Source organism: Sinohyriopsis cumingii, unplaced genomic scaffold (assembly GCF_028554795.1).
Source record: "Sinohyriopsis cumingii isolate HCF-2022 unplaced genomic scaffold, ASM2855479v2 utg002028l, whole genome shotgun sequence".
In the NCBI taxonomy this organism is placed as follows: domain Eukaryota; kingdom Metazoa; phylum Mollusca; class Bivalvia; order Unionida; family Unionidae; genus Sinohyriopsis; species Sinohyriopsis cumingii.
The window spans coordinates 481,583-509,538 of NW_028316110.1; the positions used below are offsets into that span (position 1 = coordinate 481,583).

General features: G+C 35.6%; 1 protein-coding gene across 3 annotated transcripts in view; it reads left to right on the forward strand.

The window, feature by feature from the left end:
- The window catches only part of LOC149771215 (uncharacterized), a 67,522-nt gene that overhangs the window by 13,724 nt on the left and 25,842 nt on the right, over nt 1–27,956 (forward strand). Inside the window, exons 2-8 of one of the 3 annotated variants that reach the window (XM_089948709.1) lie at nt 5,759–5,865; nt 11,908–12,003; nt 13,862–13,912; nt 15,062–15,112; nt 17,001–17,147; nt 22,126–22,452; nt 27,839–27,895. In XM_089948709.1, the coding sequence (XP_089804835.1) occupies nt 5,769–5,865; nt 11,908–12,003; nt 13,862–13,912; nt 15,062–15,112; nt 17,001–17,147; nt 22,126–22,452; nt 27,839–27,895 (826 nt within the window). In that variant the 5' untranslated portion in view covers nt 5,759–5,768. The remainder of the gene's footprint in view (nt 1–5,758; nt 5,866–11,907; nt 12,004–13,861; nt 13,913–15,061; nt 15,113–17,000; nt 17,148–22,125; nt 22,453–27,838; nt 27,896–27,956) is intronic. The other 2 variants (XM_089948711.1, XM_089948712.1) reach the window with 2 other exon arrangements.

Here is a 27,956-nt window from a genome sequence, read left to right on the forward strand (position 1 = left end):
TAAAATAGATCATGTATGCGTACAAATACATCTTTGTTGTAGGAGAAGATGGGGCCGCCCCCCCCCCCCGCTAAAACGGAGAGAGAGAGAGAAAGAGAGTTTGTTATTTCTTGACGTCTTAGAAAGTAAAAGAATCTTTTACTCTATCCAGCTCTTAACTCCTAGGATGTTACCCTCTCCACTGGACCCGCCTGTTTAGAATTGTTTCATTAACGGAGTAGTAGTACACCGTTCATATGAACACGAGTTTCTTGCGTATACAAAAGAGGCCTACTTCAAGTGAGCTCTAAATTGAACAACTTAAACATCACTAAAGACATGGTCAAGGCTATCATTCTTGAAACAAAATGTAACATTGAAAACACAACATAGCTTATAATATTAAGATGCCTGACGGTGCAGTGGGGTGGGGGCATTTGTTCCCATTCACCAAGCGAGGGCGCAAATGGGAGCTTTTCTCGGTTTTGTTGCAGCTAAAAGTTTCATAGTATTTATATTCACCTTAGTGCAATGTTTCGCTAACCTTATATGGGTTGGTGAATGCATGGGTGACTAACATAAATACTGTTTTCTGTAGCAAAATAGTGGCATTACTAAAGAACATTGTCTCCCTGCGACATAAATCCTCGCGCCGCCACTGGTCCGAATTCGAACGTTGAGCTTACAGAGTAGAGTTGAAGGAAGGAAACCATTCAATGTTTTCGCTTCAGTTCGTCTAAACTGCCTATATATATATATATATATATATATATATATATATATATATATATATATATATATAGATAGATAGATAGATATGAGAAAGAAATAAAATTAAGAAATTTAAGAAACCCAACAAAACCCCATATATGAGCTCTATATACTTTGTTTACGTTGCACTGACTAAGGGGCTATTACATCAGCAATAACTTAATACACAAGGCAACTATTAAATGAAGCTATGAGTCACGGATAATATAATAATCTTAAACACTGTGTCCAACACGTAGAAAATCCAACGTGGGTGTCAACTGTCATTGAAAAGAGTTATTAAGCTATGTTCATGACTCTATTTATAGAACTGGGTTTCTTTAGTATGATTCGTATTTAATGATTGTTGGTTTTCTGGAAATATAGCTCAGGCTTTCAATTTTATCAAGGTGAGGGTGCATAACCTAATTTATATCTTTTTCTCTTTACTTATTTTGTGAATTAATTCCACACTCTCAGTGCAGTAGCGGTTCATTCATCCTTGGTAAATTCATTAATATGAATACAAAGAATATAACTTGCGTAGATGAAAGAGTGTAAGAGGAACCCAGATATACAAAGAGCGAAAAGGTTCGGTGTAATAAAATAGCAAACACCTACAAGTCGGTGAGAGAGATGAAGGGGAATTGTATCACTATCAAGCAACGAAATAAAATAGACTTCTTATATTATACTAAACATCCAATACATAAGTATATATAATAAATCATATGATGTCATTCACTGGTGCTAGGAGTATAAAGGAAAACAACAAAATTGATCTATATAGACTCAGTCTAAGTGTATGACACGAGCCATTCAGCCTACTTGTATGACATGTTCCATTCACTCTAAGCATGGTATGTGCCATGCAATTTAAAAGTATGGTACGTACTAGGCAATCTAAATGCATGGTATGTGCCATGCATTCTAAATGTATGATGTGTCATGCAGTCTAAATGTATCGTATGTGCCATGCAGTCTTAATGTATGGTATGTGCCATGCAATCTAAATGTATGGTACGTGCCGTTTAATCTAAATGAACTGACATTTAGTAGTTTTTCGTAAAAGCACGCATCCTGTATGCAGAGTAATTACAACACAAAATGTACTTTTTGTCAAGCACTGAATTTACCATTGGCATTGGCTTTTTATGTGACCTTCGTCATTAGTCGATGAATATAAAATATAAAGTTTATATTCCGTTAGTGATATAAATAATATTTGCGGAGATTGGGCAGTATATAAATTAAATGAACGAATGATCGGTTCTCCTTGCTACATAATGTTCAGTAGCTGAGGACGTATAACCACAAAGAGGAACCTTACCTGAAACTTTTACGATTTCGATAAGAACATGTTCTTGCCTAGTGCATAAAGAAAACACGACATGTGTGTGCATGGGGATAACAGTTAGATTAGAATTTTACAAATACTTCATCCATACAGAACAAATTAACCGAAACTTTTAGAAAAGGATGTTTCAAATAAGCTTGACCTTGCTCTAGGGATAGTGTGAGGATGAGGAAGCACATACCGAAATAGTAGAGCATACAGTTGTTTCACTTTGAAGCTGACAACAATCCGTTTAAGATTTTTTTTGGATTCATTAAACGTTGATTTAAACTATAATAAATATCTTAAAATGTCCTGGACCGTACCTCGGGCAGAGAATAATGGGTACAAGATATATCATCTTACCGATTTTCAGTCTTGGCATGATAGTATCCTCAGAAATTTATAATCCGACTGAGAAACTCTGATCGGATTTTATCCATAACGTTAGAATGAGAAAAGAAGGCGAGACACCAATCATATTGACTCATTCACCTATACCATCTACTTAACGTATTTGACGAAATCTTGCATATAAGAAAGACACGGATAAATGAGTCTGTGTTACAAGTTTTTTTTTTTTGTTTTTTTTTTTGTAATGCATTTGCTCATCAGAGATAGCAATAAAATTTAAGAGGCATTTAAGCGTGAATCATACATTAATGTATACGGCGAATAAATCTTTTACAAAAGTTTGTAATATGAATGAATAGTATTCAAGTGATCTACAGAATGTACGCAAGGGAATTAGTTGTTTTTAACACGAGTGTCACCAAACCCCCCTCCCCGATCTATTAAGATGTACCTTATTTTTGATTATGCCACTTGGCTAATTAGACACTCGCTAATGCTAGTATTAAGCTGTTCAAAGGTATGCACGTAAATACTGAGCCATCGCTTCACAGTAGGAAATAACTGTACGATCATGTTGATTTACTCTCCAGAATATTGAATATTAGTTAGTCTGAAGCATTTCTTTCTTTCTCACTCGATATTTCTTTTCTCTGTCTCTGAAAGACATCATGTTCACCATGTATATACATAATTACATTGTTATGTGCAGGGTCTATATATCGTAAAGGTTAACTTCCGCTATCTCAGAAAATCTGAGAGGAGTACGTAATATTAATTCAAATGGAATGACATAATAAGTAAATGGTATATACCAAAGGTATGTTATGAGCTTTGCTTTACAGTAATACAAACATTTGCTGTAAAATTAAGGTAACCAGTATGGGTACCTGACACACAATTTTATTTTCATTGCATGGATTTCAACTTCGTCAAATGTGGATGATTTTTTCCCCTCAGTTTTAAGAATATTCTAGGCAGAATTGAACGTAAAATGTTTTAGGAGACACGTATTTATCCTACTTCCATATGAAACTTCCATAATGATGGAAAGAAGGAAAAGACAAAATAACTACTTATAATATACTTTTGTTGGTAACAACGAATAGTTTTCAGAAATATTGAACAGGAATCTAAGAGTGAAATTTAGTCAGAAGATCTAGAATATACATTGTAGTAGTGAATACAAAATACACAATAATTCAGGAAGAAAATATAACCTAGATTGCGTACTCGCACTTAATTTGCTCATCTTGAAAAATGGAAGATTGAGAAATATTGAAAACCAAGCAGGTTCTTGTTTACATATTGAGACCAGACAAATATCAGACTGCGCTGGAATTTTGTTTTTGAGGTTCCAGTACATTATATAACTTTCTAAAATAAAAATCAAACATTTCAATGAATACCTTGTTCCTTTCGAATTTGCTCCTTATGAGTGCAGGGATTGCAATAAATTGACAACTTGACCTTTCTACCGTGTTTGAAATAGTTTCCAGCAGTCTTTAATACGAATTATAGTTACGAAATCCATTTCTATAAACAGAACCATGTAGATTACTTGTTATTAATTTTCAGTAACAGCTGACATACGTCTTGGGTTTTGTACGGGTTTGACGGTTTGTAAGATATGGAGATCGTGATTCATTGCTTTATATAACTAAAACTGGAAACAAATGTCCAAATATCGTAGGGTTAACCCAGTGAACTGACTTTTGAGAAAGACGTTATCAAAGAAGTTAGATCATTTTTTAATAACGTTTTGAATACAGTCAGGCCCGTACAGAACTCAGGTTCCACGAATCGTAGGTTGCGAGTAAATTTTAAGTTTTCTTATTCTATAGTTCCTAGGTGATTGTAATATGAACAAAGTATATAAAGCTTTACGATTCTTTTAATTTTTTTTGATCCAAATTTATTATTTAGCAGGTTACCTGAACATGAAACCTAACATTTGAAGCGTTTCTGTCATTAATCGTTACCGTGTAAACGTATATGTTGAAATTGGAAGAGTCTATTAAGTTAAACTATGTGTTATTTCCAGTGTTATTCTTAATCTCATAAACGACAGTTGTGACCTGTCTTTAGTGATATTTAATGTCGATCTCAATTAAAGTAGGTCACTTTAACATGCGAATAATTCATTCTAAAAGACCTTTATGTCATTTAAAGACGAGTAGTATCAGCCTTAGTACCTTTTGACGAGACGATAATTGTGTGATCTTGACATATTTGTAAGACAACTAAATCACCATAATCCAGGCTAAATAATGCGAAATAATGCACGTCTACTAGTCTTAGCCATATAAATTACCTTAGGGATAAACTTGTTGCATTCTCTTGAAAAGAATTGAATAGTTATATTCTGTAACTACTTGATATGAAATGCATGATCGGTTCTCCCTACTACAGATTGTCTCATTTTAAAATCAAATGACGTAAGATCTATTGCCGCAAAGAGAAACGTTAATTTAAACTTGCACAATATTGTCAAAACAGCTGACCCTGCCTCATGCATAAAGGAAGAAAGGATCATGGCATGTACATAAAAACGGCAATTCCTACTTATTCCACTATTGGAATTTTACAGTTATTTCATCTAAAGACTTGTAGCTTATTTCCATTCATACAGATTTAAAGGAAAATTTGGAAGAGATTTTGTAAGTAAGCCCGACCTTGCTCCAGTAAACAGGAAGTAATTGAAGGCAAAATCTTCAAGGTACATCATTATGTAAAAGCGCAATTGTTTTTACTCCTGACGTTACTTCAAAGCAAATAGCAAAACATCAGGAGCTTTAATCCTAAAAATACTCACGGCCTTTTATCACTCATTATTTCATCAAATCCATTAACCACTTGTAGGGTAATTGAAGTTCAAATATCGGCTTTAACCGATAATATTTACATGGTTTTTGTTTTGCGTATGATAACATTAATAATAATAATAATAATAATAATAATAACAATAATAATAATGTCACAATAGCAAACATACGTTAATAATCATCATGCATTCATTGAGAAGGAATGATGATAATTTAACAGGAAAATTAGTATATAAACTGCGGCAGGGGTGGTGTGATTACCAAATGTTTATAACATCTTCAAAATGGTGTGAGTGTAGATTTGTAATCAGCTAATTACTCCATCTTATCCACCATTTGATGTTTCTTTAATTATAAAACAATAAAAAACATCTTAATCTCTTGAAATAATTCTAAATTTTGTTTTACGTGTATTTCAACTTTAAATTAAAGGAATAATTGTTTCAGTTTCTTTATTCATGTTTGTACTATATCATTTGTTTTTAATAATACTCAATGTAGATGATTTATTATACAGAAAGGAAGAGATGGGCGGAAACTCGTCAAAGAAGAAATTGGATATTGAACATCTCGAGGGACTACACACAACAGAAAACATAGAAGATGTCGAGAGAAGAAAAATGGGTTTGGTTTTATTTTATGAAGTAATCAACATGTTATATCTAGATCAAGACGCAATGTAAATATATGACAAGGTTTAAAATATTTGGTTTATTGATGTACCAGATCACTGAACGAAAATAGATGCCCAAAAGGGACGCAATTTAGTAAAATACGATAACAGAGTTACAGCGAGGGCACGCTGTTTCCTAAAAATGGGTGGTTCCTTGGATGAACTGACCTTTGTGGAGAAAAACAAGCGCGCACGTGGTTTGTGGTAGGGGTGGGTTGCATAGCTAGAAATGTTGCCACAATTACGCATCAAAATACAATGCAAATATCTAAACATATTTCATCCGGTTTTCTTTAAACTGAAGTCAATTCACATATTTTAAAGAATAATGATCTGCTCAGGTACTGATTGCTTTTAGTTTTTTTACAACTGGTTTGGTAGGGTCTGAAAAAGTGTACGATGAATTAATTAAGAAAAATAAAAAAACGTAAAGGAACTACGTACTGTGAAATGAACGGTTCGATTTTGTTGCTGTTTATTTATTGGTAAGGAAATATAAAACCGTGAAATGGATGGTTCGATTTTGTAAATAACCTTACTTCATTGTCCAGCCATTAGAACAGTCAGTTAGAAAAGTAACAGATGAAATTTTCACAGAAACGTTCACACAATTCGGAGAGATTTACGTTGCTATCGCACACTATTAGGCTTGCATCATAGGTGCAAAATAGATTTACCTCTGCAAATAATGGATAACATTGATAGATTTAATGAAATATCAATATCACTCAAAGATAAATTTAGCCACTGGACGATTAAAAAATATCAGTGACAATCATCAATATACACATGTGTTATGTTAATGTTCAGCCTTCAGACTTTATATGATCTGAACGACTATTTGGTACTACATATCTTAATGTTGTGTTATAATTTTGAAGTGTGCTAAATATAAAAATACAATGTAGACACTGCACACTATTACAGCACATCTGTGTTAATCCATGCTGCAAAGTTAAATATATATTGTGTTCAGTTATACCATTTAATAGCCCATGACTTGTTTGTTGTGATTGAAAGTGCAATTATCATGGACATTAGTATGATACGGCCTAAATAGGAAAACAAAATAACGGATACTACTAGCAACAACAGGATGCGATAAACAGTGATGGTAACTACAAAAGGACAGGATCAAGAGCGTGATTTACACATCCAATAAAATTACTTTGTTTGGTTAGGTCATCAGCCATTGCACGCCGGTAAATAACTTTATGTAGGAAAAAGTGAGTATTCCCTTTACATTTAACCTTTTCGAAGTAGAAATTTAGAGGAACCCCCGTTCTTACACTTCCTGACGGTACCCGATAATGCTTTCTCCACGGTTGAACGTAAAGACCTGTCACGTTCTTGCTCAGTACGAAATTCTTCGAAGAAGATATCAGTAATGGCTTCCGGTACTTTTAATTTACGTAAAGGTTTGTTATCCTCATTTACCTGAGCCCTGGTGTGCACTGCTTGGATGATCGGGAATCGGAAGTCAGACATGGTTGGGAGTCTAGATCCCTGGACATTGCCAATCGTAAGTTCATAGATCGGGTTGACTATGCACAAAGCTTCCACGATTCCGGTCAAGAAAGGTGTTTCAGTATCTATCCTTGGGAAAGGAACGCGGTCAATTGTTTGGACCCGTACCATACAAGTCGATTTAAACCCAAGCAATTGGTCATATAGGACGAGGCTCCGTTTCACGACTACATTAGTGCACCCTGTGTCTTGCAAAAACGGTCACCTCTTGTCCATTGACAGTGCCATTTGCCGTCGGTACCCTTGCCTCGGGGAAAATACACGTGCCGATCGATTGGATCGCATCTGCACGCACCACTGGCTCGTACAATGCTTCCCGTTTAGCCTGCTGGGAAACATCGAGTTCTCCTTCTGCCGACTGTCTGCCTTCAAGGCCACCGCTACTCTCTGGACTGGTCCCTTCCGCTTAGGACAATTCGGGGAGATATGATCCCACTCCTTGCAAGTGAAACATGTTCTTATACCTTCCCCTGTTATCCCAACTAGGTGTTTCAGGTTCCCTTGGGTTTTGGTCCTTGACCTTATTCCCACCCTTGCTGTCTCGCGAGATGACGTTCTGTGAGCCTCCCCGAGCTTCAACGAATAAATCCGCCTGTGTCCATGTCATATATATTCGTGAAGGATTTGTCCCTCAAGAACAAATATAACTCCTTGCCACAAGTTGTCAATAGTTGGTCTCGAAGCAAGAAATCGATAAGACCCTCAAAATGTCTTAAGAACTTTGCCACATTCCACCCATCGCTGCAAGTAATTGCAAGTTCTACTGACGAATTTGGTGAATATCTCTCCTCTCTCGAGGTTGCTATACTTAAACTTCTTGCGAAACCCTTGCTCGGTTAGCTCGTATCTCTTCAGAAGTGCGTCTTTCAACGCGAGGTAATTCAGCGAGTCGGCCACGGATAAATGCAAATAAACTCTAATGATTTATCCTTCAACAACGCGCTAAGATGAAGCGACAAATCGTCTTTAATCCATTTTTGTACAGTTGTATACATTTCGAGCCTGTTTAGGTAACTATCCATGTTAAGTTGTTCGTCCTCAAATGGGGGAAATTTTGGACCTCTCAGTTTAACGTCATGTTCCCCATCCCTTTTAGTTTTCAATAGCTCAGAATTTCTTTGATACTCCCTCTGCCTATTTCTATCTTCTATCTCCAAAGCTTCTAACCGCATTTGTTTTTCCCTTTCTAACTTCCTATCATCTACTTCTTTAAGCAGTTCTAACGATTCCCTCTCTGCTTGTTTTTTCTAACTCTACCTTCCCCTTCTCTGATTCTATATTCTCCCTCTCTGTGTCCCTTTCCCATTATATCTTTTCCTTTTCGGCCTGTTTTTCTAATTCTACCTTCTCCCTCTCTGCTTGTTTTTCTGACTCTTTCTTCCCCTTCTCTAATTTTATTTTCTCCTTTTCGGCCTGCTTTTTTAATTCTATCAACTCCCTCTTGCCTTCCCTTTCCATCTCTAGTTTCTCCCTTTCTATTTCCCTCTTCGTTAAGGTCTGATCCTTTTCCCTAGCCTGTTCTTCAAGAACAAAATTTCTAAAGGACTCCCCCTCGTAGCCAAACTGTTTCCCCAGTTCTACCAGTTCCTTCATTGATGACATTTCAAAAATCTGGTATGACCAACTTAACGTACAGTATTATACAGAAAATGCGTAATTACTATAATTTCAGCAAACGATATTTTCCTTCTCGAAAGGCAACAAAACAGGAAATGTGTACAAAAAATAAAGTAATGTTATGTGTCTGCTTAACCTCACTGTCTTGTTAAGAGCGTCTAAAACACATAAAAGACCATATAAGAATAATGAAACAATAATTTCAGTGCTCTGCTAAATCCGAAATGATCCTACTTCTGACACCATTTATAACAAGATAACCGGGTGGCATTACGGATTTACAACATAACACTTTTGATGGTGATACAAATACAATGTTTAATAACGAACGATGTGAATGAGCAATTAATTGTCATTAATATGTACGTGTATATGATCCAAATATTGAATCAATTAACATAAAATGCACGGACACTTAATATTGAAAATACAAATAAATGACCTTACACAGTACAAGGGTAGAATGATTCACAGTGATTTCACAACGAAAAGATTGATGTGTTTTACTCAAATAGTAAAACAAATGTAGTAGTTTGCTCATATAGTAAAATGTATTTACTCAAATAGTTAAATTATGTAAACAAAAGGGACAGATATACAAATTATCCTTACAGTCCCAAAAATACACTGGGTTTTACAAACCCCAAATATTAGCCCACGGCTAAAAGATTACATGTATGGAGTTATACACTCCGTCACCACCACACTCGGCTACCGGTCACACTGGATAAGCAAGCCGTTAGTATCCCAGGTTGGTCAATCAAGCAATCAGCGCCCACCAATCTCGGTCAGCAACGCGCGATCACCTGCTACTCGAACAGCAACACTGTTTATTCAGCTCTACGGCTGCTATGGTTCAGCTTCACAGGTGCTATGGTCGACTTCTTTGGTTAGCTCTGCAGCTGGTACCACGTCGACTCCGACCACTCCGATCACTCTGGTCATTCTGTGATCACTCGGATCAGCTCTACAGCTGAAGATATGCAAGTCCTTAAAGTTGACCGCTCACTGACAAGACGTTCCGTAATGTGAAGATTTATAATTACGGTGACGCATTTATACACAGACGAAACCGTCATTCATAGTCTGTGCGCTGGAAGCATTCGGTGGTTTCCTTATTATTCAAGTAACAAGAACTAATATTCACACTACTCTGTTAAAATTGACATTATAAATGAGACAAATACACAGGAAATGAGTTTTCAGATTGGTGATAAATGTCCGGCTCTCTTTCCCATGTCTGAAATCCACATGGGGATATGTTGTTCGGTCTTTATACAATTAAAAAGAAAGTAAATTACTTAAATTATATAATTACCACTCCTAGGAAACTGAAAAACGTTGTCATATAAATATTTTAAATGAGTATTTTGATAGAGATAACTCAGCTCATTATTCACTCTGTTTAGTTAACCTAGTAACACAGCGAGGACGTAAACGATGGAACGAAATTTGACAGTAGTGATTTTAGTTTAAAACACTTTGCAGATCCTTTGATTGACTCAGTGATGCTTTTGTGGGAGTACTTATTGGCAAATGTGACGTTTGCCGTGCTTGTGTCATATTTTTAGGACATATTGTGGTACATAGTCAACTTAAACAGTAGAAGTCAAGGTCAATTCTATCTTGAATTTCATGTGCCAGTTATTAAAAAGCAGCTGATACTAATTTTAGGTATAACTGAATATTTAAGAAACTTTTGTTTAAATTTCTCGATAGTTGTCAAGCTTCTGACATATTTTTGAGTAAGAAATCTAAGATTAATTGGTCTGAGAAACGCCAAGAATTACATTCGACAAATTAACGGCCTAACTTAGAGGTGCACCAGTGCCTTTAGCTCCAAATTTCAGCAAATTATTTAAATGTCTGTTGATGCAGCTTGTATAGGGTTGATGGGGTATTGAATCAACAAGAATGTGTGGCATGGATACTGGTTTGCAACATTTTGAAGTGAATCTTAGCTCATCTTCTTCTGCAATTAATGCATTCGGTGATCATAACCCCGTTACTTTCATTAAGAAAATGAAAAACAAAATTCGGAGATTGTTGTGACAGAGTTTGGTGCTGCATAAAAACAATATTACATTAGACACATCAGGGGAAACGATACCATGATCCTAGATGCACTCTCACGTTTATAGAAGTACCATATTGCTTTCTTTTGTGCATATCTTGTGTCATTCATAAGACATCTGCCTATTTAACTTTAGTTATTATAGACTCATATGTATATCTAACTACTATGTACAAGAAAGCTTGATTGTATATATCTATCTTATTCTTTTTGAAGGGAGGTAATGTGTATATCTGTGTTGTGTACGTACGTTTTATCTGTGATTGAGGGTTGTGGATGTAATGCCTGCATTATATTTGTCATGATTATAAGAAGTAAACAAGTTGTTTACTGTGAGTTAAAGACTGACCTTGTTTACGAGTAAATGGTTGTTTCCTTCGAAAATATATTACGTTGCAGGTATATTTTGATAAACGAGTTTTTATTCCTCTCTTAATATCATTCTTTGGGAATCTATGATGAGTGTTTACAGGTGTGTTCAGTTATAATTTGGGAGTAATTATGTATTTAAGCTATTTGTTGTAATTACAAAGTGGTCATTGGCTTTTTGGAATACAGCATTACTTTGGGATTAGTGAGGACCCATTCAAAGTCATTCTGAAAAATATCATTGTGATCCTTTCTGATACACAGCATACCAACATGGAAGCGTTATCACTATTGCTCATTCATGCATGCATGCGTTTGTGAGTCGGCCCATGTGTATATTCGTCCGTCTTTATTCCCTCTTTCTGTATCTAAATAATAACGTAACTTTTCCATATTTTATTTCTAGCAAACAATACCATGCAAGACAGGAAGAAATGCAACACATATCTACCTTACCGAGAAATGCCCAAACAAGCAATCAAACTGGATCCTTCAAAGACAGGTAAAACTGAAATAACTCTTCATTGAGATTAAAGGATGAGAATACTTTAGTAGAAGATAACCGAGTAATTAAGGTAAAGTACTTATTTGCAAAACTTAAGTTACTTGCTTTCAAGAAACGTATTATCTTATAACCGAATAAAGAAAAGCTAGAATAACTGAGAAAGGTCGCGTAACGAAAGTTCACAAACACGGAGTCTGTCCACATGAAGGATATTTGTCATGTATCTTTTCTTTGGAAGATGTTAAAAATCCACTTTTTCCTTGTTATTGGAGGAATGGGTTGGGTTTCTGTTAGGTTTTAACCCAGTGTAAATGGGACTACTTAATATTGCTGGTTTAATTAACTGTAAGACTACATCAGGGATACTGCACGGATATACAATATGCTGTAGGTAGCACTACACTAAGTGCACCAATCACTTGCTATAATATCCTTATGTGATTGTCGAATTAATTATTAATGTTTTCTCTGATATTTCCAGGAGTAAAAAATTCTAGTTAGATTCAACAGAAAGGGCATTAAGGCCTAAAGAGAAAATGAATGTTTTATCGAGTTCAGGATGTTAGCTTTTTGCGTAGAATGACAACTATATCAAATGTGATTTGATCGGGTCAGAAAACAATCACTTGAAGTAAAAATTCCAGTCATTTCATTCGAATGCATCCTTTTCCAAAAGGTGCAACACAGACTGGTAACCTTTTTCTTATGTTGTGTTCACATTCGTCATTTGTGCACAAGGACGATAGTCTTCCTGCATTCCGTCATCATAACTAAAGCTCCGGATTTTATGAAACACACACAGACACACACACACACAGCACACACACATATATATATAATATTGTTTCGAGTCTATGGTCTTAAAGTAAGTAACAGAAAAGTGTGAAAAACAACAGGTAAAACTGAAGAAACAATTTATGTTTCTTGAATACAAAGTGTAAATGACAAAAATGAACTTACGGCATTGCAAAATAAATCCCAAATGTAATCTAGAAATTGCAGACACAAGGCGTAATAATTTAAAGTCCTGAATAAAACTCTGTACAAGTCCAGAAAAAACGGAAACTGAAGGCGATGACGTGTCTGTGATAGTTTATAAAGTGTTTATGTCTCAACAGTCTTTTTTTGAATCACAGAAATATAATTCCAGGTTTGAATTCAGTATAAATTCCAGTGAATGATTGCATCCAATAATTTTATCAGAGCACGTTTGTATTTTCAGAGAAAATAATCACTTGAATTCAATAATTTTAACAAAAAGATTCTGGTCCGAAATAAAAAATAAACTGAACACAACATAGAACTTGACTGTGCTAAAACCTAAAGCACGAATGACCAAGTCCTGACAGTTATAAGATTATACAGTTGTCTACTTGACCTCAGCACACAATTAGCATTTCCTAAATAAACCCATTACCTAATGGAAAAGAACCTTCTAGAATGATCTTGATGTTTACAAAACAATAATCTGGATTATGTATAGTTCACTTAGGACATGCCAAAACCATGATCCAACTAATGATATTTACTTCTTCTATTTATAATGTTACTGATTTTATAACCATACATATAGAGAATAATTTAGCTAAATATTAGCTCTTTACTATGTTTAAAATAAAAAGTCAACATGGGTCAAGCATAAATGAACTCAGTTTTGGACAAGGTCAAGTCCAAATACAGTGTTAAAAAAAGCAAATTAAATATGCATAACAAGGGAAATACATTATTTGTTACATTTCATAAAGCTTGTCGTCTTTACTCTTTTCTGTTACTTATTTTAAGATCACAGACTAGTAACACAGGAAGCTTAACATCACTTGCTTCCTAATTGTTTTTCCATGCCATTCCATTCCAGGTGCTGAGGACGATCCTGAAATAGTCCGGACAAATGCCAATCCAGCAGGGGGTATGCAGTTTAAGATTTAACTAAATCTAACTCATAAAGATATAAGTGTATGCCAAACTATTTCAAAACGTAAGTAGAACTTTTCATTCACAAAGAAATGAAGTTCGAAGCCTTCGGTATAACCTGTATTTACTGGAAGACAACATAAGAATTCCACAGCTTATTAAATACACGGCTTATTGGATGAAAATGTTTGTCGTATCAGAAGTAAAGAAAAGCCCGTGCATTTATGTCATTACTAGGTACGTAGACGATATACGAAATTACTATAAAAAATGAAACACGAGTAACTTGAAACACATTTATTCAAAACGCATACCCGGGCTCCAAGGTTCGTGTACGACTAATGCTCAAACACTAAACTAACAGAACCTCACCTCATATTGCAAGATAAAGTTCCCATTTCGGTACAGTTACTGCTTAGCAACACTTTAATTGAGAACGTAATGTTTTCATAAAATATGCTTCTTCCTCGATTACTGTTGAATGTTTCTCAGAAAAATAAGTCTTCATGATGTGCCGTTGCTCCCTTAAAATTTTTCCATCATCCAGGTTATTGTATTCCAGATGTTGGAGACGATCCTGAAATAGTCAAGCTGGACGCCAGTCATACACGCAGTATATTTATTATGATTTATATAAAACTAGGTTATAATATGTTTCAGGATATAATTTACATTTACTATTGGAAAAGTAAATAGAACATATCATTCACAATGATTTGAAACATGAAGTCAGCTTACATTATGACATATTTGTTGCAGTACAAGAAAAGAGAAAACCGTGTATTAATGTTATTCCTCTATGGTTCATTACTAGACACATAAATTATAATCCAATTAAATACGAATAAGAATAATACGAAGAAACTATATTCAAATAGCACAGTTAGTTATAATGTTCGAGTATGGCTGATGCTAAAACATTAAACCAGCTAGAACCGACTTCATCTTGCAAGGAAAACTACTTTTCGTTGTGTGGTCGCTGCAGAGAAAAATGTAGCTTAAACATTTTTGTTGCCAAGGTAATGTAATAATCAGTGATGCTTTTCCTCAATTAGTGTTGTATGTTTTTCGGAAAATTTAAATCATCACGAGGTGCCATTTCTTCCTTAAAGTTATTCTGTTTTCCATGCTATTTCTATTTAAGACGTTGGAAATGATCCTGAAACAGCCAAGCCTGACGCGAAACCTACAAGGGGTACGAATGTTATGATTTAACTAAAACTAACACTTCATATCGTTCCTGTCCGTTTCTGATATTGCATACAGATTTAAGTTAAATGCATACAGTTCAATGTCGATGAAACATTAACATAAGTCTTGATTCTTATCACTCTGTAATGTAAAAAATGTCACTTCATATCCGTGGCTAAGGTTTAATATCATGCTACTTCAACTCAGATCAACATAATCCACTGTCATACACGAAATAATTAATCAACTATAGTACAAGTCACACTGTTCATGTACCGATATAAATTTAAAAAATAATTTTATTTTTTAAATTTAATCGTAATATAATTATAGCAAAGTTTATTCAATAATGATTTTTGAGTGATCTACACATTAATTGTCATAAAAAAAAATTGCAGGCGAAATTTATCGATCGCCATAGACTTTTACAATGGCAGTTCGGCAAGAAAGTCGATATTGGACTGAACTATTACTATTGCAGGGGGAATCAAGGTGTGATCGCGCGAACAAGAAGTCGCGCACATCTTCATTTATCTCCTGTATGGATGTTCAACTATAAATTGGATCAAGCAGTAACATACAATAAGTTTTATTCTTAGCTTGCACATGTGAAATTTCTTTAAAATGATAATTTTACATGACGTAAAATTTATCTAAAATAAAATTTGAATTGACAGCTGTATTTCAAGTCTTTTAGTGTATGAAAGCACATATTTGTATGGGAAAAATAGGTATTATGTACGTATTTAATTGCTTGAAATCACTATAAACTGCCACATTGCAGACATGGTAGCGATAGGACTGAAAAAGTTTTAAAGCTACGTTCGAAATCCAAATCACACACACACAAACACACACACACACACAAGAGCAGGCGCGCCCAGTGTTACATCATAGCGCGCTACAAAGCGGTTTAAACGAAATCACACCACTTGCTTGATTGTGACTAAAAATGTCGAAGAACGATGCCTATGAATTTGCCGTTAAGTATATTTTTCTAGGAATTTATAAAATAATCTTCAATGGGATTTTGATGGACAAGGCGCGAAATAAGGTGAGCGATCGCCATTTAAAGGTATGTGTTGTCAAATTCTCCAAAATGACACCTGTAACTGGAAAAATTGACATAGAAAGCGTACATGAGCTGTGCCTTGTACCATACAGAGAGCAGGAGTGTTCAGTTATATAAACAATATGAGCGCATGGTTTGAACTACAAAATTCTCAACCTGAAATACCACATTTATGGTATATGTACTATCTAACTTTCCTAGATATATATATATATATATATATATATATATATATATATATATATATATATATATATATATATATATATATATAAATATATATCATATATCATATATAGTAGTATCCGTGTACTTTAAAACCCACGTTTTTTGTTAGTAGGTAGGCTTCAGTATCACGATGGTTTGCTACAACATAATAGTGCATACAGACAGTGCTAGAAGTAATTCGTCAGTGTCTGTTTTCAATTATTTGTTCGTTGGCATAGACAACATATATACAACATCAAATTACTGTTGGTTCTTATCTATTGTGAATATCATGCTATTTTGTTTTGCTAGATTCCAGAACAACATGTAGTGTACAAATTGAGGGTATGGTAATGTAAATTTAAAATTGTTTTTAAATTATTGTTCTTGTACAATGCGCACGCAACAAAGGTGAACTAAAGAAACTATATAAGTGTGCTTTCACTCTTAATTTGTACATATTAATGTAGATATGCAATCAGCTATCTATTTGATCATCACCTCTTTCTCTCTCTCTCTGTCAGTCATCCCCTCCCCTGTGCAAGTTCACCGATTTGTACTTCCATCTATTTATTTGGATAATAATGGAGGATATCTTGATGTAATGTTGCAGCAAAACCTTCCAAGCAACAACATAAACTCAAGCCACATCCTGGTCATAAACTTGTAAAGAGTGTAGACGAACTAGGACCTCACAAGACAGGTAAAATTGAAAACAATCTTTCGAAGACAGTAGAGGATGGAATAATTTTAAAGGAAGGTAACATAAAACTTGCAATAAGTCCTTCTATCCACGAACAGAAAGCATCTGCATTGATGAAATTGTTTCTGTATATCAGTTATAACGCAATCGACGCCCTCAAAAATGTGGAAGCTCCTGGTGAGGACATCATCTGTTGAGGAATACTGAAGAAAGAATACACTGAAGCCTTAACGGATCCCTGCAGAAATTTTCGAAAGATATATGAGAGGAAAGAAACCACCGCCGAGTGGAAAACTGGATTCATCTCCAAAGTATAAAAGAGGGTGACCTTGGGCTATGTGGTAACTGAAGAGGTATTATCCTGCTATACCAAAAAAGCAAGGACTTCAGCAGAATCGCTATCAAGAGGATCATCATTGCAGAAGAGAAAGTAAAAAGATGGTTTAAGCAAATGAATATCCTGAATTAACTCGATTTTCACACTCCAACAGATACTAGTGCAGACAGATGAATGAACAGTACCGCCACATCTACTTCATAGGCTTTGAAATGACTTTTCGCAACCTTCACCGTGTCTCCCTCTGGACAATACACGGGTTCTATGGAATCCCACTGAAGACTGTAAATGTCATCAACTTGTGAGCCAAGACTTCCAGTGAAATCTCGTCTGCATCCACCATATCAGACACTTCTTCATCATCAACAGAGACGTGAAACAAGGCTGCGACCTTGCACCATTCCTCTTTGTCCCCGCCATCGACTGGCCGACGAAAGAGGCAACTGTCAACAGCAAAGGAGGAAGATAGATATGCAAGAAAAGAAAGATAATTAAGTTATATAAGATATAAAGATAGGATCGAACAGCTGAAAACCAAATTGGTGAGAAAAAAAGAAGTGAAGTGACCACATACGGAGACAAGGGGTTAGAAGCAGGAACCAGAATCTTCTGACCAAACAGGACCAATAAGGAAGATCTTCATCAAAGAACAGAATCGATATATCTAGTCCAGACAGTAAAGAAGAGAACATGTCGATGACTGGGGTATATATGCTTTATGTCACTGAATGCTCCGCCCAGAAAGACTCCACTGGACCCCAAACGGGAAAGAAAAGAGACGGCACAAAGACATAAAGAGAAGGACTATAGAAAAACAAATGCAGACATATGGCTTGCCATGGAACATCGTCAAACATTAGCCTACATACCATCAGCACTGGCGCTCTGTCAGCAAATCTCCAGAAAAATCAGAACTTAAATAATAATGATTTTCCCGTTAACTATCTTAGGACTCAATACAAATTGGTTTGGCTCAGTTAGTGATGCACAACTAGGGATGAATGAGTGAGTACAAAGCAAATGTGAAATGACAGAAGGAGTTGCAAATACGGTAGATTGGTAGCGATTCGAGCATTTATAAATACTGAGACTGTAGACATAAATAAATTTATAATGTGATTTCTCTTCCGAAGAGTTTTGCATGATTTGAAAAACCGATTCATGTTTTCTTTCCTTTTTCTGTTTTTTTTTTCTTCTTATTTTCTTCTTATTTTTTATATTGCCCTTTTTAGACACTGTGGTCGAATCTACTGAATCATGTTGGCTTCATTGATTGTAATACTACACCAGTAGGTAAGCAGTCAATACAAGGAAACTGCAAGGAGGTGCAAAAGATTTTAGATTATACTATACTAACTGAGCCAACCAGATTTGTATTGAGTCCTACGGTAGTTAACGGGAAAATCATTATTTTGCTTTGATTTTCTTCTGGAAATATTCTGAAGAATGTTATTGCATCCAAGAGAAAGCAGCATAAAACTTTAAAATAAATATGCTTATTGAATTCAGCCTGTTGGTTTTTTGAGTAGGATGAACAATGAATCGTGTAATTCGGCCAGTTCTAGAAAACTCACTTGTCCGAAACATTCCAGTTATTTCATTCATATGTAGCTATTTTCAGACACCTATGCTTAATTTGTATTATATGGTGTGTTCAAGTTTGTGTCTAACATTATTAATATAGTCTTGGTGAATCCAAACATTATGACTAATGCTCTAAATTATATAAAAATGTAGCACAAGGAAGAAAAGATATTTTTAAAAAACTCTGTTAGTGTAAATTATGCCTTATAGATCGTTCTCGAGACAAGGGGGAACATATTTTCAGTGAGTAGCTGTCACAAGAATTAACCGAATGTGTTTCGATTAGTCAAGAGACTACTCCACTTCTTTCACATACTGTTACAACAGTACAATGGTGCCTTTTGATGCAAATGAAAAAGTTTTCCATATGTGAGTGCTGAATGGTTACACATTACCTATTCAGCAATACAGATTATATTGTTCACATAACAAAGATGAGCTATACTATTTTCTCTATTAACATGCTAGGTATGCCACTGTTCTGTTCAATCAACAGACATGAAACTGCACTGTCTACTTCATGGGTATGAAATTATGCAGCTATTATATTCACATGAGACATGAAGTTATAAATTTACAATAACACATATAATCATTATCTTAGATACTTACCGGTGCTTACAGAATAGAATATCGTCTCCATTAGACCTGATAGATCAACATTCCGGATCCATTTAATGTCAGAATATAACCATCTCGCAAATGTTGAACGATAATGAATCCTCTCGCTGCTTGGCACTATATCTCTGGTTTTCCTTTGACTCATTTGGAACTAATCTCAAGAAGAAATATTACATTACATCTACCTGCTAAATTGTATGTTTGTTATGATTGAGACTTTTTTCTTTAACGGGAAACATTACATTAAAACATCATTTAAATTTCATTTTGTTTTATCGTTTAAATCGATTAAAATTAGTAAAATATTCTAGGACGAAACGTAAGTTTAATCTTCTGGCAAGTAAAAGCTCATGCTAGAAAATCAGAAACTCTTTAACCTCGATTGAACTTCTGACTCTCATCAGGCCCAATTAGACTTGTTAAAAATAATTTTTTTCTAATCTTCTGACGAACATTTTGAGACTCAAGCTTACTGTTTTACGTTCTACACGAAGGCTGAAGAGTTTAAAATACCACAAAAACAATTTTTGTTTAAATGTAAGAGTCATTAAAGTTTCCTTTCTATTGTTTAAGTCGAGAGTGTACTTTCTAAAAGTCAGAGATAGATGCTTTACTACATACTGAGCGGCTTATGTCTTCTTATTTCCTAATCAGACAGACAAAATATCCGGAACATTGCTTATATTATTTTCACAGAAATAGTTTTACTTCAGTAACATGATAAATATATACAAGAATGCAAATATGATGAAATTTTGCAAACTTATTTTAAAACATACAATTTTATTTTCTGTTAATGACTGAAACTCTGAAAACAGGATAACCTTAAATAACACTTCCTTTATCGTCATGATCTTGCAGTAGCACATAAAAAATAATTAATTAGCTCGTGACTAAGTCCAATACTATTTTGGAATATTAAATTTAATACGTTTATAAAATATGCAACTGCTTATCTCTGTAATGCCTTTAAAATCTGAGCATACCTCCCCTGCTCCGTAATCTTCAGGGGCTACGCGTTCGATCTGGAATCAAACACAAATCTGACCTCACCCAGGTGAACACCCAATCTGGAAACATGGGATTCTCGACTGACACTTGTATTCTGTCGAATCCAAGTCATACGGACAAAGTTCCTTTACAAACCAGGGGCCCAGCTACGTGGAACAAATTGCCCACTGATCTTAGATTCAATGACACTTTGGTCTCATTCAGGAGTGCTTTTAAAGCTTATCTATTTCGACTACTAGAACAGACATAAAGACTTAATAATGGTTACTTCCTTTGTTATTGTCAATATGTTTTTTGTTATGTAATTTCATGTTGTTTGTTTTGTAATCTTTTCGTTGTGTTTGTTTTATAATGTAATATTGTAAAGCACTTTGAGCTTCTAAAGATTTAGTGCTGTACTAAGTACACATTAATATTATTATTATTATTATTATTATTATTATTACTATTATTATTATTATTATTATTATTATTATTATTATTATTTTCAAACAGCCAGTCATAACATGGCTGAAACTGACCGTTGGTCATAATATATATATATATATATATATATATATATATATATATATATATATATATATATATATATATTCTATTTTACTCACAGAGAGAGAGAGAGACAGAGAGAGAATTAAATCAGGTAGGGTTGAAAAGAGCAAAGAGCAAATCTTTTATTAAAGCTAAAGCGGGGGAGATTGGTGCTGCACGTGGTTACTGTCAATTACGAATATATTCTTAACCCCCAACCCCCCAGACACGCAAACGCGACAATCTGAGCAGTTGTTGTTTATATTGTTTCAACAATATATCCTCGATAAATCCCAATTTGGGGCCCCGAGTGACCGAGTGGTCTAAAGCGCTCTCCGTTACGGACCACTGCCATCACACCTCTGTCTGCGTGGGGTCGAGTCTCGGATTCAGCCAATGTGCATATGTGAGAAAGCTTGCCAGTAGCTTCTCGTGGGTCGGTGGTTCTTTCCGGAGGTTATCCCGGGTTCTTCCTCTACCATTAATACTGGCCGCATTGTATAGCCTATCGTGTGCTGAAAAATGGCTTTGAACCCTACAACAACAACAACAACAACATAAATCCCAATTTAAACTGTCTTATTCAAATTAGACCAATGTATTTAGTATCGACAGCGTCTGTGAAAAGTTGCGTTTATAATTTTATGTTTGTGTGTGTATGTGTATGTGAGAGAGAGAGAGAGAGAGAGAGAATGAGAGAGAGAGAGAGAGATCCATTGCCCACCCGATTGTCGGTCAGCTACACACTATCTCATCTTGACATATAAGAGAAATAATCAGCTGTGGGTACAAGCAGTCAAACATATCAAGTTATTCAGTGTCGATGTAAAGCAAGACGTATCTTTCAGTAAATAAATATCAAGCATCTTTGTGGACACATTAATTGTTTAAGTCAAACTACTTTCCGAACTTGTATTGAAGGTTGCAAATAAATATGTGTATTGTATTTAGACTGTTGTGGAGCACAAGGTTCAAGTGTATCTCAGTGTCGCCTGGATGCTGAAGCAGAGACGTCAATACGACGATATTACCGTGAGGTGAAGGGAAGAATTTCAGTGAAGGATGTCTGTGATCATTTGATTCAAAATCGCATTCTAAGACAGGAAGATTGCGAAGACATCTTTTCCTACAAACAACAACTCAAAAGTGCGGATCGGCTTCTGCAGATAATCATGCGAAAGAAACAGTCAGCTTATGAAGCTTTCGTAGATGCACTCCGATCTACTGGTTTACAAGACTTGGCTGAAAAACTTCACAATCATGCTCCGACAAAGACAGGTAGTCTTTCTCTCTTTTACTAACGCTGTCAACATTGATTAATCGAATTAGGACCATACAACAACGTTTTGAAATTATATAGATATGTGTGTGTATATTAGTCCATTAGATTTTTAAGTCTTTGAATTGTGTTACATGCAAAATATACAGTGGTCTAATTCCACTTATTGTTTTTGACATAATGGTGTATTATTCCTTAAATTCAATGGCCTCTAGAAAATCTAGTCCTTGACGTAGACTATATGTTATATCTTCGTATCTAGTTAGGTCTTAACGGCTTCGCATCCTAAACGATTATTTCACTGTATGATTGTTACAAGGTTCCATCCCCTATCCAAAATATCTGCCCGAAATGTTAGTAGAGGTGCATACCAGCGTTATAAATTCAAAGATACGCCAGCGTTGTTGTAGATTAGTAAATCAATCAACCTCCTCTGCGGCAACAAGGAAATGTTTAGCTGTACCATTGATTCATACCGTGGGTTTTACAATCGATGTAAGTGTCAGATTATATAGGTTTGCCATATAACTATAAGGATTAGGTAAAATCCAAAAGTTATGTAAAGTTTCAGTCAATAATTAATTTATAATGCATTAAATTTAATCTGTAATTAATACTGAATAACAAGACAAATGTATTTAATTCATATGCATAGTTGTGCCTTACATAACATGGTGAAAAAGGAAATTACGGATAAGGGGAATTTAACATGTTGACAGCACTTGGGAACAATTGAAATGTAACATGGATGACGTCGAGACACTGGACACTAGGTAAAAATTGCAACAGTGTTACAAGTCACTTGCCACAATTGGGCTATGAATTAGCAACTGTGTTCGAGTTGACCTCAATGCGTGCTACTGAAGGTATATATGGAAAAGGCTATCTGAAACGTTGATAGGGACAAACGGATTTATATGGACAAACAAAACATGGACGTAGAAACAAATAATTAACAACACAAAGAAAACATTTTTGACATGAGTAGAAGAGTACATCTATTTTTTTAATCGAGGCATGGGAGCGGTTCTGAAAAGGGGCATTGTGGTTTGTAAACTAAAGACAGTTAACATACGGAACATCGTACTGATCTTCTCTTCTCAAACTTCGTCTGGGAGCTGGACCGTACATCATGACTCTCCTCAGATAGTCTTGCCTCTCCACATAAATATTCTCTTCCAAATGGCAGTATATGTTATCTTCGTGATAACCCATGAAGATGTCACATACTTAAGGTAGCTTGGGTTCTACAGCATCCCCGAAATTGGGTAGACGATTCGACGTTCGTCCACATCTTGTCATGAGAACAGGTGAATTCATGAGTCGAGCCACTGGTATTTATAGCATAAGGTAGGATCGAAACGGTATGACATGTTTCACCAATCCAAATTGGTGAATTCAATCAGATCACAGATCCTCTCTTCCAAATTGAAGAGAGCTCCGTGTGACGTCAATGTAGTATATAGGTGTACTAGCGTCCGTGCGAGGTGAATCAATGTGACATAGTTTGAGTATATCTGAAGCTAAGAAGACGATGTATTTGGGTGCGCCTTTGGAGGAGACGAGTAGTGATATCATCGCAGCTACCAAAAACAACCACAATCATACTTCCAGAAGAGGATGATTTTAAGTGGAATAAGGCCAACTTTCTTTTCTCTTCACAAGAATATACGCCTGAACCAGTAACCTCACAGCCTTACTTTGGGTAGATGATTTTAATCAGTGTCAGAAAGAAGAATTGAAGAAATGTTCACAACAGCAGGAAGAGGTAGAACAAACCTTTCTCATTCAACAGCAACATCAAGAAATGGAAAGAAGAATACTAGAGGAAGAATAGAAGAGTAGGTGCAAAGAAGAGAAAAAGGATGGTGAATGTCAAGCGGTGACGGTGCTAATATACATTTTGGCAGAGTTACGTTATCGGAGACAAATGTGTCAGACTTATTGAACTCGACCTAAAAGAAAAAGACCTTCCCCGGCCAAACGTTGCATTCGAGTCATCACTACCTCTACAATGACCACACATGAGGGACAAGCAATTATCCACATTGGCAGATGAAGACGTATGACTTGGCCGTGGCAAGTGCATGGGCCAGTTACAACTCCCTGCATCCAGTTTGTGAGTTTGTTAATAAGCGAACACAAACGGTCTTTTACAGGGCCACCAACAACTCTAAAAAGGAGAGACTATTCCAAGATTGCAATACTTAACTCCCTCTTTTTCCCATGCTGTTTGAATGACGTACCTGTGTGAGTGCGTGAGTGTAGGATATTATTATAAAACTCAAGACCAAAATATATTTACGTTTTCATTATGCTATATTCTCTCATTTTGAAAATCACAATACAATTTCACGTCACACTATTAAAGACCATTTTTCGTCTTTCACTCAATGTCTCTCCATTTGAATTTCTTGACTGTCACATTTTCTTACTCGACTTCTTCTCTACTTCTGTTTCTTTTCTTGTCTTTAATGATGGGAATGGGTTCTTCATCATTTTCGGAAGTCATCTTCTCCTTTTTTTTTTTTTTTTAACTCAGTTCCCTTTGTCGTAAGACAATCTAAAGACCAGTGTCCTTTCTCCTGACAATGATAACAGGTATCTCAATCTTTGTCTGTCTTTGCTCCTGTCGTGCTTTGACGTTGGGAACATTCTGTAGTCCAATTTTATTTCTTCTGACAGATATAGCAAGTATCTTGACTTTCATCTCGTGAGGAAGAGGAGGCGGATACGGTCTGTGACATTTCTGAAATGCATAAACTGAAAGGCGTCTCATCACGTCACTACACGTTGAAAGTGCACTCTCTAGCTGTTTGTGGGCTTTTGGTGTTTTGAGGGCTTGCTTTCCCAGACCGAATTTAATTCATGTCTATCATCACGATGTTATTATCAAAATCACAGGATTCTTCAGATTTTGTTTTGAAAAATGTGACTACTGGTATGCCCATCAAGATCACATATTCACTGCGTACAAAAAAGTCGGGGCTGTTTAACCTTTGAACCCTGTCTTCACGGAGGACAAGAACTAATCCATTGCTCCGCTGGTCGGAAATATTTTGTCAGCCCCACGTGTTACCAACAATATCACATGACATAAGTTTCACTTGAGAAACGTCAGCTGTCTCCTGAGACTGTTCTACTTGAAGACATCTCATGCCACTAAGAATACCAAGGTGCATGTTTGTTCAAGAACAAAACGATGTTATATTTGTCACCAAATCGTGAAATTTGAAAGTGAATGCTACATTCAAAAATACAAATCGAAACAGTGTGATCAAAAGAAAAAGAAAATTCATCTCTTTTGATTTCGAATGGATGCAGGAGACCGGCATTAACACTCCTAATCTCTGCTTGGCTCATGGAGTCGGATAGAAGTGCATTTTTGTTGTTGCCCCCTCCCCCCCCCCCCCCCCCCCACTGTAGCAACATTCCAGGAGGACCTGATAAAGTCTTTCCAGGATCTAGCACTTTCAATTTCGCCCGATACATCTTAAACCCTATGGACGACACGTGGAGCCAAGAGGACATTGAACGTCGTGGAGACAACCATCGTTTGAATGGCTTACCCCATTTCTCCGGATCCGATGGACAATTTCTTCCGAAATTCTATACAGAACATGCACCCAAGTCACCATAAATGGAGACAAAATCACTTCATAAAATTGGGACAAATTGAGTTTAAAGATACCATGAATTAGTTGCCATGCCTTTAGAGTCGAATGTCTAAAACGTTTGTCTTTGGCAGAAATGACCGAAGGATATTTTCCATACTTTTTCAATACCTAAGGCAAGCAATATGCAATCCTGCCACATTTGCCTGAGGCCCACTATTACAGCTCTGACAATATGCACACAGAGCAACGAGAAGCCTTCTTCATTCGGTACCGCTCTCACACTTACGATCCCTTCGACTTTAAGGAAGAAATATTAAAGCATTGTAGCTGCGACGTTGACATTTTGCGTCGTGTGTGTTGCCGATTTCGAGAACTATTAATGGAGCACAGAGGCCTCGATTATTTGATGGAGCATACACCATCGCTAAAGTATGTTCCTTAGTGTACGAGATCACCCTATCTGTCATGCATCCTCAAACTACGGACATTTATCCAAGACTGAGTACTTGCGAGAACCATCTGCTATTCAGATTTGAAGGTCTAAAGAGTTTGAATTGATCGAACTCGCTTTACATACACGGGTAATTAAATGGGCTAACACGACTGGATTTAATGACATTTAACGTTAACCGTTTTAAAAATTGATAGAGGTTCCTAAGATGGCATGGAGATAATAATCACAATGACCTTAGGTTCGGATTTTAAAATTAACATATGCTTGTAGGTCAGGATATTTTAACCACAATCTATTTAGCACCCTCAGCTGTTAGAATTGGGTACGTCGGAGGTCACATTATAATGCTGATCCATCTTCTACCCCACTATCGTCTTAACCCAACACCATGAGAGTTCAAGGGATCGTAATTGATCAAAACCCATAATCGCATATGTTGAGGTGCTAGAGTTCCAAATATTATAATTTTAGTATTTTGAAGACCTATACTATTGCTAAGTGATGAAAAATGGGTCGCAATATCAATGAGATGAAGAATGAATGAGACAAATGCGCAAACTGGGGTGGAAATGTGTTAAAAAAAACCTGTATCGTTATTTCCGCATAGTTTGTATATACACACTTTGGAAATGGTTAAGAATGAATTGTGTAATTAGGAACAAATTCTGGTGACTTGTGAAACAAGGTTAAGGTATTAGGTCGGTAACGACCAGGTAGTTAGTTTGCCCCTCTCCAATTGTCTCACTGACATGAGTATGATGAAATATTAGTATGGTGGTGCAATAGTATACTGTACTGTTAAATTTTGTGCTTGTGATTTCAGGTGTGCGCGTGGCGGAAGGGGGATTCAGAATCTCTTGTCCTTATTGTCAATGGTCACTAGGCCTATAGACACAGTTGTTTTTAAAACATTATGACCATAAATATAACTATATCCATATAGCTATATATAAATTTCTGTCTCTGTCTGTTTGTCTTTCCTTATATATATATATATATATATATATATATATATATATATATATATATATATATATATATATATATATATATATAGATATATAGATATGTGTATTTCCTTTCAACTGTTTGTTAGTATTTAGTATTTCTTACGAATTTTCATATCTTGAACTTGACCTTGTACAAAATTAAGTTCATGTTCTGCTTGACCTGTTTCATTGATTTTCGTTGAATTCTGTATGCAACTAATACATACCTAACATTGTATATAATTAGGATTGTCTTTGCGTTTACGATGTTTTTTAGAATATCATGACCAAAGAGAGTAACATTTATAAATCCTTTCCTTTTCAGATGATGGGAGCAAATCGCAAGACTCTGTAGCATATGAAAATATGAAGTTTCACACAGGTAAGAGATTTATGTGATAATGAAATGTATTAGGTGAAGACGTCTGAGACATGTATGGTTT